This window comes from Thunnus thynnus, chromosome 11 (assembly GCF_963924715.1).
Source record: "Thunnus thynnus chromosome 11, fThuThy2.1, whole genome shotgun sequence".
In the NCBI taxonomy this organism is placed as follows: Eukaryota; Metazoa; Chordata; class Actinopteri; order Scombriformes; family Scombridae; genus Thunnus; species Thunnus thynnus.
In genome coordinates this window covers 14,851,246-14,865,208 of record NC_089527.1, presented here as the reverse complement: position 1 = coordinate 14,865,208, position 13,963 = coordinate 14,851,246, and the positions used below count along the sequence as shown (strand labels likewise).

At 38.5% G+C, this 13,963-nt stretch overlaps 1 protein-coding gene across 1 annotated transcript in view; it reads right to left on the bottom strand.

Moving 5' to 3' along the window:
* Positions 1–970: 970 nt before the first annotated feature.
* The window catches only part of LOC137192534 (microtubule-associated protein 2-like), an 85,881-nt gene continuing 72,888 nt past the window's right edge, over positions 971–13,963 (bottom strand). The window contains exons 6-8 of the mRNA XM_067603308.1: positions 6,444–6,533; positions 5,623–5,697; positions 971–1,360 (exon numbers count right to left, since the gene is read on the bottom strand). Of these exons, the coding sequence (XP_067459409.1) occupies positions 975–1,360; positions 5,623–5,697; positions 6,444–6,533 (551 nt within the window). The 3' untranslated portion in view covers positions 971–974. The remainder of the gene's footprint in view (positions 1,361–5,622; positions 5,698–6,443; positions 6,534–13,963) is intronic.

Sequence of the window (13,963 nt, the reverse complement as noted above, 5' to 3'; positions counted from 1 at the left end):
GCTGCAAATGAGATATTTATTTAGCCAGGGATTGGGAAAGCTGTTATCACAGAAACAGGCAAAGCTCTCCTCAGAAACTTACAGCACAATGATACGGCCATCACTGAAGAAGAACGGCGAGATTATGGGGTCCACCAAGTCACAAATGGATGAGAATATGGCATGGTATGTGACGGAACCGGCATGAGGCAACTGTGATGCTGATTTATGGGAAACAAGCAATAATAGATGGGATGGATATCCATGCGACTCTTGTAAAGATCAGATCAAAAGAATAGCATTTCTGTCATTCTTTGTAAATACAATGAAATGTTATGATAATTTGACCAGATCAAATCTATCATTGTTCACATCATTTTGTTAAGGTCAAGATGAATTTGGGTCTTAATAATGACTTTCATATAAAAGAATATTGGGACAAGTACAGAATAACTTTGCTGGTGAATGACAAAGAAATGCCATATGCACATGGTCACCAGCCAACAGTGACAAAAACAAAAGAATCAGATGAATTGGCATCTTGTTGAGAAAATAATACATTGGATGAAACATGGTTCTACCAACAACTGTACCACACTGAACATGAGACAGCCAACATGAAATCCCCTGCAAATTCTTTACACAGAATTGTAAAAATAATGAATGATCCATGTTTACTAAGTATGATTTATGGTTACAAAAAATGTGCAGCACTGGCATACCAGTGCCAAGCCAACATAATGAGAAACCTGTAAGCTTATAGCCGGTGATAAAAAGCACTGTTACGTTCAGCAACACTTTCACTTCATCATACCAATACGAAATGGCCGGCCCCGAAAACCACAGCAAGAAAAGGAAAATACAAGCGCAAAGATCACATACAGTAAAACCAGGTTAAGTTAAAAGAATATGACTCTTTCACCAACAAGCCTGTGTTGCCTTGCAGCCACAGCAGAACGCAGGGAGAAGTATTTGCCATTCCACCTGAATAATGTTTATGTTATATGCTTATGGGCTCCTTTTGACACATCTGGCGATCTTATACAGTGGACAATGCAGTAACATGCAGGCAGGGAGAGCAGAGGACAGGACACACCTGTCTCAGGGCTCTCCTCACCCTCTGCTTCCTCCTCCTCTCTGTCCTTAGAGCTTTCTGTGGCAGCACTAGCTGCCTCAGCCGGCTCCAGGGCTAGGTCCTGGGCCTCGTCTATGGCCTCTGCCTGCTCTAAGGGCTCAGTTTGCGGGCTGTCCAGCTCGGGCTCTTCCCCGCTCCACTGCTGCTCATCAAGAGCTGTCTCGGACTCTGCTGCCTCTGCACTCTCCTCCTCCTCCTCTTCCACTTCCTCCTCGTATTCAGCTGTAAGAGCCTCGATGGTCTCTTCTTCTCAAAAACAGGGTGAGAGGGGGACACATTAAGACTACAGGCAACACAGACTTGGGTCATGTGAAAACACAACTTATGATGGGACACTTTCAACTCTTAGAAGAGATGATCTGAATTGTTTGTCTGTTCACACATATACACACATACAGTACATACGGTGTGTTGCATGTGAGTGGATTTCATTTCATTTTGTCTGTATGCTTTCTTTTCATTTCTCAATATCTATTGTTTTATTATCAATATTTACTGTACAAGAATCCCTTTGAGAAAAAAGATGTAACCATTTCCTCCTCTCCCTTTCTCTCGCATACACCATGTCTGCAGCCCGGATTGAACTACCATCAGTGATGACTGAGATTGTTTGAGGAAAATGGAAACAGAAATGAAGCAGCAAGACCTCATGGCCGAACAACTATATGAGAAGTTCTGTTCAGAGCACTGAAATTTTTGGCTTTTTACAGAAGGCAACTATGAAGAGCTGCAGTCCAGTCCAGTAAAAATCACAGCGCCTTCCTCTGTCAGGTGTTTGTACTTTTATGCTACTTTTTTCCCTATAGGTATTTCATCTTCCATTGAGGACTATTACATTTTCAAAGATAATTTTGCTTCTGTGCTTTCCAATCTCAACCACATCAATGTTATGAATTGTGTTAGTCTGTGGAGAGAAGATGGAGTATGCTTTGGGAGAGATTAGAGGTATGAATGAAATTCTAGTCTGCTGCTGAAGCTGCCCTGGCAAATGATTTATTTTAATGATCATGGACTGAAAGAGGCACATAATATAATATGCTATGCTGTGTTTTTGTGCAGCCTAGGTGTAAATACACTGAGGCCCTGGATTGTGTCTATGTATTTGGGTAAACATTTTTTAAAAGAAACAGCCTGTATCTTGTATTTCTACAGACAAGAAAAACATTTAGTCCAGAGAGTTCTGTGTGGGGCGTGAAAGTAAAAAGTGGGAGTCTTTCTTGGTACCACAGAGGGTGTGTAACTGTAGTTCGTTATAGAGGGTTTGACGTAGTACAGCATATTTTAGGTGAGGAGTAGTCTTGGGTAACGAACCAAAACACAACTCTGAGAAATGACTGGTATGGACAAATATGTGCATGGAGGTCGTGCACAGTATCTCTGAGATATTGATGGATATTTGGACCTTAAGTCATGGCCCAAGAGGCAACCTTGTGGGCCATGTGGTCTTACTGATGAGAACTATAGTATATTAGGTCCATTGAGGGAATCACAATAAAGCATTGTCTCACTTTAGAGACATCCCTACTATGTATTGAACTTAACAGCATGGCAACCACAGGTAGCAATGGCTTTGGGTGAAATAAAGGAAAAAAAAGACTTTTAAACACATGAAATTACTCAGATTTTGAGCAAACGAACAACACAAGGACACACAAACACACACAAAGACGGACGAAGAGACGAACTGACGGACGGAGAGACGGAGGAACGGAAGGGGGGAGGGATGAAGGGAGGAGGTCAAATCACAGAAAAGGGAGAAGATATTGGTGTTAAAAAGAGAAAGGAGAGAAAGAAAGAGAGAGGAGATGGAGGGGGGAAATGGCAAAGAGGAACCATGCGTGGTTCACCTTCAATCTGTCTAAAGGCCACAGCCTGCCCTGTGGGGCGAGAGCCCGAGTGCGTCCACTCTGGGCTGAACAAGGGGTGCTCATAGTACTCCTCGTCGGAGTGGTAGGGGTCGTCCTCGGGCACGGAAACTGAGATGGAGGGGGCGAGGAACTTGCACCTCTCCCGTGAATTTTGGAAGCGGCGGAGAGGGCCTGCCTCCTCCTCATCCCCTACATCTACAAACAAGACAGACACAAGGAGAAGAACTGCAGGGAAATCTGGACACACAGACTGAAAGAGTGAGTGAAGGAGAAGAAAAGGATAAAGGAAAAGGAAGTAGAAAACAAGAAAAAAATGGAACACACCAAAGAATGTCCATTCATAGTTGATTTAGCCTAATATTGAGTCATCAATTTTATCTTTGAAATAGATAGGATGGCAACTGAACAGGGGTTGTTTTGGTTAAAAAACAAACTGTTTTGTTTGTTTTTTTTCACTTATTTGAATCTTTAATTTTTCCTGACCTCAAAAATTTAAAGTGGTTTATATAAAATGAAGGCTTTTAGGAGGCTTTTGGCCTTTTGGCATCTGTTGATAGGCAGCATTAAATTGTGTAACAAATAAAAAAAAGTTGTGTCATGGAAGCATGATATCCTAACTCAGAAATATATTCCCTAAGTGTATTTCTTTTAACAGTAGGGACATTGCAACAATTCATAATCATTATTATTATTATTATTATTGTTATCATTATTATTATTATTATTATTAGCCTTAACTCCTCAGTTGGAAATTATAATTATGAAAAACTTATTTGAATTTATTAAATTAAAATAAATTATGATTTGAATTACAGTTTACATTAAATAACTCAACTGGAGCCAGCTGTGGTCCTGTAATTTTAGTAACTGATACATGTTTAGCATGTTCTTTACTAGATACATCCTTAAGTGACTAATTAAAATGGACATTTTCTGTAGCGAAAAGGGAGAGAAATGGAGAAGAAAACTAAATAAAAGACAAATTTTAAAAAATAGACAACAAAAACAAATAGTCACCACAGAGGGGGAATGCAAGAAAGAGATAAAGTTTGATTGAAAGCAAGAGAAACATACCACACACAGGACACTCACAAGGAGACAGTGACAAGCAACTCAAAGGTGACCAAGCTTTAGGGGCCAGCCATACTCCGAGACGATCTAATTATCACTTTGAAACAAATGAAAAAAACTCCTGTGTATCTCAAAACATCAACGTCATAGTAATTATTAAGGCGCACAACTTCTATTAGTCCTCAGATGACCGAACCTCTCAGTACCTACATGCTAGAGTACAGTATGTATCATGGCCACAAATACAATAACACACCAAATATACAACTAAACCTCTTTACCTCTGCATCTGGTCAAGAACACAGAACAGCTGTCATCTTATATCAGTCCTTACTTTTAATACTGAACAAGCAATATACATATTAACAAAATAAAAACAAAATCGTGTTTGGTTCATGGCTGGCCCACCTACAGACTCTCTTCATTACATTCCAGCCACTGCGGACTGAGCAGACATAAAGACAAAGACCAAGCATGAAGCAGACGGAAGTTTTAGTAACACTGTACAACCATTTCTTGCAGGCAGCTGCACAAAAATAATAGAAGCTAAACAAAAAAATTGAGGTTAAACCTAAAGACCCAAACTGTATCACAGTATTAACTGGCAAAACTGAAAGGCAATTTCTGTTTTAGATTTTAGATATAAAAAAATCAAAATTAATTATTTGTAATTTATGAGCATGGCATTCATAGTATTATACGTTCAGAAGGCTAGCTAACGCACACACTTACATATATGTTAGTGTTCCTAGTTTGAGCCTGGATGGCCAACAAGGCTAGCTTAGAAATTAGCAAATGTATTTATTATGTTTATTTAATATTATTATATATTATTTTTGGCCATTTTTTACGGCCTTCAGTCTTAAATAGCCAGTAAATCATTTGGCTTTAGCTTGAGGGCAGCTCTGTCTTCAAGTAATGCTTATAGAGCTAAAACTCTGATCTGTAGCCACAGCCCAACAAATACAGAAAAGACTGACAGTGGACAATGACAAGAAAACACAATACTATGACCCGACATGTAAAACTTAAGACAAAAAAATCTACCAAAAAGACAAATAACGAGAAGTTGGAGGGTTACCTAAATTGGCTGTCATATTAGTGTGTGGGAAGACAGCGAGGTATGAAAGTTAGAAAGGGCAATGGAAGAAAAGAATGATAAAAAAGAGCACACTCGTTGTAACATGGTGGTCATGTTCTTTCTTTCAGAGATAAATGGTGATGACGATGAAGATACAATTTGTATCTGTTCCAGATGTACGATGAGGAGGAGGGAGCAGGATTTCAGAAGAAATCGATGTGTGAAAAATGGAGAACATGTCCCTGCTTTTAGCAACTCTGGTATGTACAGGTTTCTTGAAGGGGTACCAATGTGTGGTTTGTCCCCTGGAGGTGGGGCAAGTCCCGGGAGGGGGGGATTAAAGAGTAACCCCAGAGCCAAACCACGTCAGCACCCCAAAGTGTTGGCGATCACAAAACTCCAGAAGCTACAGTCATGGGAAAGAATGAAACCACACTCTCATCCATTAGAGACTTACTCCATACACACTTCTAACATTCTTGGCCTACCTTGTTCCAGAGGACCAAAGTGTTCTGCAGCAGGCGAGGGAGGAGGAGAGGGAGGCAAATTGGTGGTGTCTTCAACTACAAAAAAAGGATGGAGAAAGAGGAAGAACAGTTATATAAATCACATTTTGTACATAGTGTACAGGACTTGCTGTATTTCAGTTGTATGAAATGAATGGCTATGCAGGTGCAGTAAAGAATAGACCAACAATTAAGAAACATTCAGCTTAAGATGAAAGACGACGACTCAGCGTCTTCAACCCTGTCATACAGGCCATTAGCAAGTGACCAAAAATTGCCAATTAGATCTAATTTTGCTATTAGTTTTCATTTATTTACTTAATTACTTACCACCGGAACTCCAAGCCTCCAAATAATATTTTTAAGTTATACTAGTCTGTTAAGCAAATACATATAAATAATGCATCATTTGCAATGTGGTGGTCTTTTCAAGCTAACAATGATGGGTTAGAGTTAAAAAAAAAAAACCCATTATGAATGACAGACCTGGCTCTTGTCTGTGTTGCCCATTTTATTCCATTGAACATTAAGGGTGCAAATTTTGAACAGCAGAATGAATGGGCACTCTTGTTTCTTCCCACAGTCCAAAAATCATGCAGATTAGGAGAACTGGCGACTCCAAATTGCCTGTAGTTGTTTTCATGGCGACCTGTCGAGGGTGTAACCTGTTAACTCTTGCCTAGTGCCAGCTGGCTAGAGGCTCCTGCAAACAATCCAACCAACTAATGAAGTTGGAGGAACGAACCATTTCCACCGTGGCTACCACTGTGCAGCACTTGTGAATGTATGTGTGTATGACAAACCTGATGGCAGCTTTTGAGTCTCCTGTTCTCCCTTAAGCACCGCCACTGCTTCTGCTGTCACTTCCTGCACAATCCGTGCTGACACTTGCTCTGAACACAAATACAAACACAGAAGGTCAATTAACCTTAAGATATTGTGAAAATATTCACCAGAAGTGGGTTAGGCTAGAAAGTCGATTCAAATCCCAGGAATGGCTGGGAAAATAAAGGTGCATTGAGACTTAGGTTATATTGGGCTTCCAGGTTTCAATCTGTGAAATAACTGTGTGAAGTTAGAGAGAATGTGAAGTGTGGGTGTTGCTGGAAGACAGCAGGATGCTCAGTCAGCTTTCAAGGGATACACCAATGTCAAACAAATTTCTCAAGAAAAAATCTCTCATCTACCATCCATTTTTTTTCATGTCACTCAAAACCTGAGATGAAAGCCAATGTGAGGGAGCTGAATTGTGTCCATAAATGCAGAGATGCTAGGGCTGCTGGTGAAGGCTGTAAGTGTCAAAAAAAAAAACCCAGCAACAAGTGCAGACATTAAATGAAACCTGGAGCAGACAGGAGAGTACATCTAATTCATAAAAAAATGTGTTCATTTTTGTACTATTTTGATAATGCATTAAGCTACAGTATTTCCAAGGACATACGCTTTTCAATGTTTCTGAAAATGCTAGATTTAGAAAAATGATACTGACCCTGGAGCTGTGGTACACAATACCAAGTTGCAGACATTTGTGTACCATTTTAAAGATTAATCCATCTCCAATTTGTGCTTTTACTTGATGTCATTTGATGAGTGTTCCATGACCAAAACAAGGGCTGTGTGGGAGCATGAGCTGAACGCAGAATTCACAGAGGATGGGTGGAAAGTGGCTATCGATAGCAGCCAAACAAGCTCTCTCTGGACTCATACAGTTCCAACTCCTGCACAAGGTTAATTTTTCTAAAGTCCTGCTGACTGAAATATATCCAGAAGTAGAAGACAGGTGTGACAGATGTCATGCTTCACCAAAAAGAAAAATTAAAAACTGCCCTTTTATTGTGATATCTGGTGGCCCTCGGTACAATAGTCCATTCACAGTAAGACACTTTAGCTTTCACATCTTTATTAGCATGGCACCGTCTCATACGACAGTGGAAATCTAGTCGAGCCCCATCCATCTCTCAATGGCTTCAGGATGTCATGTGTTTTCTGAAACTGGAAGAGATCAGGTATGAACTGATGGGTAACTGAGAAATTCTTTGGGAAATGGCAGCCCTTTATGACATATTTTAACTCACTTAAGTACTTATTGCCAGACTAAACTTCTTTAAGCTTTCTTTTTTTTCTTCTTTCTCTATCATTCTCCTTTTTTTTGCTTTGTTTTATTATTGCTGATTCAATAGGGGGAGTTTAAGATGTGCAAGGGATACATCTGACTGTTAGCAATTTTCCAGCTCTGGTGAGAGTGGCTGAAGGGGAGATGGGAGGCTGTGGGGGAATTGGGATACAAACAAAAGAGGGGGAGTTTTGGAATTACATTTTTCCTCTGTAATATGTAGAACCAATTCTTAAATTCTTAAACTTGTACACATAAATAAAGGAATGAGTACAAAAAAAAAGTTGTTTATTATTATTATTGTTGGGTGTTTTGCATACTTGGTCCAATGCACTGGAAATAAAAAGCAAGGATTTTTTTTTTATTATTTTGCTACTACCAATTAACATCCATATACCCTGTACAACTACAACTATTAAATCTGAGCTGAAATGTTTGATGCTTGTAAATATTTTCAGTTGTTGACTGACTGACTGACTGACTGCAGTGGACAGTGAACAACCAGACTCCAGATATCTATTACAATCCCCCCTTCCTCTTTTATCTATTCAAGATGGAGGATGAAATGCAATTTCAGCTTGTTGATTGTTATCAATCATAGCATTCAATACTGAATCCTGCCATTTGCAAGTAAATTGAAGTAATATTACATTTACACTCCTCATCATGATACTAGTGTCAACATTTAGAAAGAGGCTGTCAACACTGTCTGTAGGAAGCTCAAGCTCAAGCTTAAACCAACCAAGAGCAGAGTGGGTGAACTTAAAGTACAAAGTAAATATATGATGATAATTCATGTATGTTTTTAATGTAAACACAGGGCAAACAAGGTTCTCTTATCAATTTGGGTCGAAACAAAGACAACAAATTACTACAACTGTCTAATAGTGTCTGCATTAAAACTTACATCTGCCTGTAGGAATCAGTTTAAATATTGCATTGCATGCAGAGAATATAGCGCGTTCATCTACCAAACCTTCATCTGCATGGTAACAGTGGTTATGTGCGGTTGGGTGCCAATGTGATGCTTTTACTGTTGCTGTTTCAAGACCTTTTCTATTCAACATCACCCACACATCAACACAAACAAGCTGGAGGCATATACACATGAAATTACACACACACACACACACACACACACACACACACACACACACACACACACACACACACACACACACACACGCTTCTTCCGGGAACACTTAACACTTAACACCCACTCACCAACTCAAAGCAGCCATTTCCCATTTTGAATAGCAAAGTGGAATAAACGTGTACCACCTATTTAAGGGTTCATGCAAAACCCTTTATTTTAAAACTGGAGGAACGCATTCAATGGTTGTAATGTCAAACAACTAAAACAAGATCTTACATCTCATGCACTAAATATCTCCACTGACTTGTGTAGATGACTCAATTTTTTAGTACTAGCCTAAAATAGCTTAAAAACTCATATTAGTGACTGTGCCTAAACTGTTAAAATGTTAGTCATCATCTGCCATCCATGGGTAGGACACATGAAAATGTGGACTTAAAGATGTTCTCTGTGTTTTTTGTTACAGTGCCCATTAGTGTCTCTGTATTTCCTCCCAGTTCACTGTAGATCTGTTGAAACTCTACGCAGCCCAAAGCTGAGATTGAGATTTTGGATTTGAACTGGTGTCAAAATATTTAATGGTTTTGTTTTGAGTCCTAAAACATTGGCAACAACTTGCCGTTTTAGCCACTTTAACAGCGTGGCTTTAGGGATGGTAATGTCGGTCTGTCAGTTGGTTGATCACTTGTTGGTCCAGATTGAAATATCTCAACAAACATTGGATTGATTGGATTGTCCTCTGACTTTTCACCTAGCGCCACCAGCAGGTTAAAGTTTACACTCATTCTGTGAAATATTTCAACATCTACTTGATGGATTGGAACATGAACAGACATTCATGTTTCTCATATGATGAATTGTAAAAAGTTTGGTGATTCCTTGACTCTTACTCTAGTGCCACCAGTTTTTAGTGAAATGTCTTGACAAGTATTGGATGGATTGCTATGGAATTTGGTGCTCACATTCATGTCTCCCCCAGGATGAATTGTGATAACTGGATTTTGAATTGGAGGTTACAGAAAGTGTGACATCTGAGTCACTTTTTTCTGAATTTTAAATATTTTTATATATCTCTCCCTTAATTTAATGTTCAAATGAAAAACGGTTGTGACTCTGGAGCAATGCAATGTCTGCCAAAGGATTTTCTTAACAAGTTAGTCAATTATAATGTCACATGTTTAAAACTGCTGAAAGTACAGTAGTATTAAAAATACTCTTGAAGTTGGGTGAAGACAACATAATGTTAAAAAAATACAAACTGAATCTGGCTTTGTGCATAAAAAATAAAAATGCAGAAGAAGAAATGCAGTCTCTTCCAGACATACACTTTAAAGATCGTGTAAGAGCAACATGAAGTGCACTGGATTCAATGAGACATCATGAATTTTTAGTCTTACAACAAATCCACAGACGTGCACATTCACAAAGTAATAGCACTATAAAAAATGACCTTGTCGCATCCGCAAAGCTAACTGACAGTGATGAAAACTAGCCTGGTCTGGTTGTCTCAGCATTCCTCTGACAGAGTGATGTCAAATGAAATAGCAGTCTGGCTTTCATTGGCTTTGACAGGAGAATAAATCACATGCACAAATAGCTGATTTGATATACAGAAAAGCTGCATCATATCTGTGGATCTACATCAATAAGCAAAAATAATAAAATACCTACACAAAGACATACTCCCCCCCCCCAGTGAAGTAAAAGCATCTATTACCTGTATGACAGGCAGACTGAAGCTGAGAACGCTCCGTCTCTGAGCAGAGACTACGACTAGAAGCCAACGCAACACACAGCCAGACTGCCACACAAGCAGCGGGACTGAGAGGGCACGGAGAGAGCAGGAGTGCTGTTTGGTATGATACCAGCCGGCAACCAAAATGGATAAAGACAGTGGTTCCCATAGCAACAGACTGGTGGGCCAGTGACTTGGGTCCCAATGTAATTCAGATGCCAGCGACATGCCGTGGCTGTTTCAGGCTTTGTGTCTGTAGCCTCCAGTATGATCGCTGTGTGACATGGCTGAATATTATAACCAATATAATGTATATAAGCTGATACATGACACATAATATAAATCAGAGTGAATCAAATAAAGCCAGCCCAGATTTAGTTTTCTGAAATGTAAGATTTAATGTAACATTTACATAATCACACTAAACCATAAACTCAGTGGTACTTAATGTTACTCGCTTAGGAAATGATGAAATAATAAAAATCCAGCAAAAAAAAAACAGGTGCACCACATCCTAGGTGAGGGATTATTCTGTATTTTAATTTTTAAAACAGTTATTTAAAATCTGTTGCAGGACTTTTATGATTTATTTAATCACATACTGTATCTTGAATGTCAAAAACACAGGACAGTAGAGGGAATGGCAGCTAATTTTGTAATGACCACAAGAGCTTGCTTGTCAGAAAAACATAAACAAGTCTTATTTTATGGAAGAAAAATAACAATTTGAGACATTTTCCTTGTAATTATGACTTAGTTTCTCATTATTACAGATAGGAAATGTCCTTATCATACAGTGCATGTTTAGTCTATTCTATTATGATGGTCATGCCACATAATCCACATCACAGCAGAGGTCTTCCTGTGCAATTCCCAAATAAATTAAATATCCTGCAGTCGCACATCCACCTGTGACAATCTTCAGCCTGACAGTCAGCATTCACTGCATCAAGGTCAGACATCTGATTATGAGGACAGTGGTCATACAGACAGTAACTTTCTCCTCCACTAAGAGGAAGAATTCAGTGGGTTGAAGAAACAGAACGTTTGAGAAGAGAAACTGATGCGTCATCTCTCAGTCAAACGTTTCAGTGACCTGAATGGAAGGAAGGAGTGAGTATTGTTCCACACAATAACTCCTGTTTTTACTCAGCCATTTGTACCTTATTTGACCTAACTCAGTTCTATTTTTCTGCTCTTACTGTACATTCATTTTTTCATGTCTTATGTTTTTGTGTGTTTTCTTATCTCTGGTGTGTATTTATGTTATTATGACCTGGTGACATCCCATTCTGCTGTATGTGTATTTTTATTTGGATATGGTTGGAATGATAATTAAATAAACTTGAACTTGTAGTGGCATCGTTTCTACTGAAGGAACAGATCTTTAACACAACATCTCAAGTGTTTTCATTAGACATTATCTAAAGTACTAGTAAGATCTCCTTCAACGTGCTTTTCAAATGTCTCCTGGCTCCAGACAATGACATATAATCTGACATTTATGACATTAGCAAACAAACTATGGTTCTGAATGACTGTTTTATCAGTGTCTCTTAAAGAAATTCTATTGAAGTCTGTTAACAAATTCTGAAAAAAAAAAGGTTTTAGGTTAAGATTACACAAAGAAAACTTACTGAAAAGTCATGTACATATTGTAGTAGTACTGAAAGATGGAGCACATTCACATATTGATTCCAGTCAGTCACACTCTCTCATTAAGAAGCTGTAATTGATCAAATTATTGATACCTTGATACCATCCTTGTAGCCACCTTCTCAGCGGTAACTAGTTTTATAAAACTTATTATCCTATCTTCTCTCGATCCAACTTGGAGGAGGGTGTTCCTGAGTTTTATTCCATTTGATTTTGTATTTCCTTATCCAAATCAAGGGTCTAAAATGATATAATATGTACCGTATGTTGCACAGTTTTTAAAGCCCCACTGATGAAAAATGATTTGTAATTTTGGGCTATATAAATAATATAAAATACAAACCAACCAACTTAAATAAATGTGCAAAAAGATTTTGAATGTGCAAAAATGTTAACTTAAGACAGTAAATTATCCCAGCTGATAATAAAATTGTTTTGTGTTTTGTATTACCTTTATGACACATTAAAGTGTTTACTGTTTTGTTAAAATGTGCTTACATTTTAACATTATGCTAAAATAATGGAAATTAAAATGTTTGCAGTGATTGAAAATAAACTAAAACTTTGGATTTGTCCCTTTCTGTGTGTCATTTCACACCAGAGCTTCATTCGGATAAATTGGGCAAATCTCCCCTCCTCTGCAGCCAAACATACTGATTTAGGCTGATGAGATGGAGGCTTCTTGCCACTATGCCCAGATACTTAAGTCCACTCAATAACATAGACATCAGTTAATTCAATATCCCTACCACTCTCTAGAATAAGCTGAATAATGTTTTGCATTCTTTCTATTTCTATCAACTCACTCACTTTCTTTCTTTCTTTCTCTCTTCCTCACTCCATCTCTTTCTCTTGACCACTTTGAGCATGGCTGACTGGCTTTTTCAACTTTGTCTCTGAGGAAAGTCAAGGGGGTAATTTCGTGCTTCAATAGTTCTTGTTGTATCTGAAGAGCTTTTCACTGGGAAAAAAAAGGTTCACTGAGTGCCAGCATCAGCCCTTCTGTCACCCATCCTGCCCCACTTATCCCGGCCCTGCTCCTGCTCTGGAGCAATACTAATGTATGCTGACAAAATGCTCTGGAGACAAACACAGCTTTGATTACACAGCTGCTGTCATTTTCATGCAGATAATTTAGAAAACTTTGTATCGATATACTGATCACAAATAAAACAACTTTCATTTGGAACTGATTCATTTTGTCCGGTTTGGTCTATGTTGTATACACCAGTATATCATTGTCAGAAATTGTTTTTAGCTTCTGATTTTAGAGACTTCCACACAACAGATGTGGCTTAGAAAAAGTACCACTAAAACTACAGAAATATATCTTTTATTTTAGGGTGTCTCACTCATATGCAAGAATTTACACATGTACAAACACACAGACATTCACATTACCAGAATCAACCTAAATAAAGGGCTTAGTCCTTAAAGCTTTGCCCCTCACAGAGAAAAAAGTACTGTTTTCTTGTTGACATCAGTTTCAAGCCATGACTTTGAAGTTGGAGGGAGGCTGTTTACAGCTCTCATGTCTTTGATATGTAGTAATAATGAGCCAAAGGCAAACATCAGTTGCTAATTATGTGGACCCACTGGCCACAAAGGTAGCTTCTCAATTCTATTAGAGAGTAATGCTTTGCAAGAAATGTGAGAAGAGCCCTGGACATGTGCATCAGCTTTAACTCAATCAAAGGAAAAAAAATCCATGTGTAAATACATC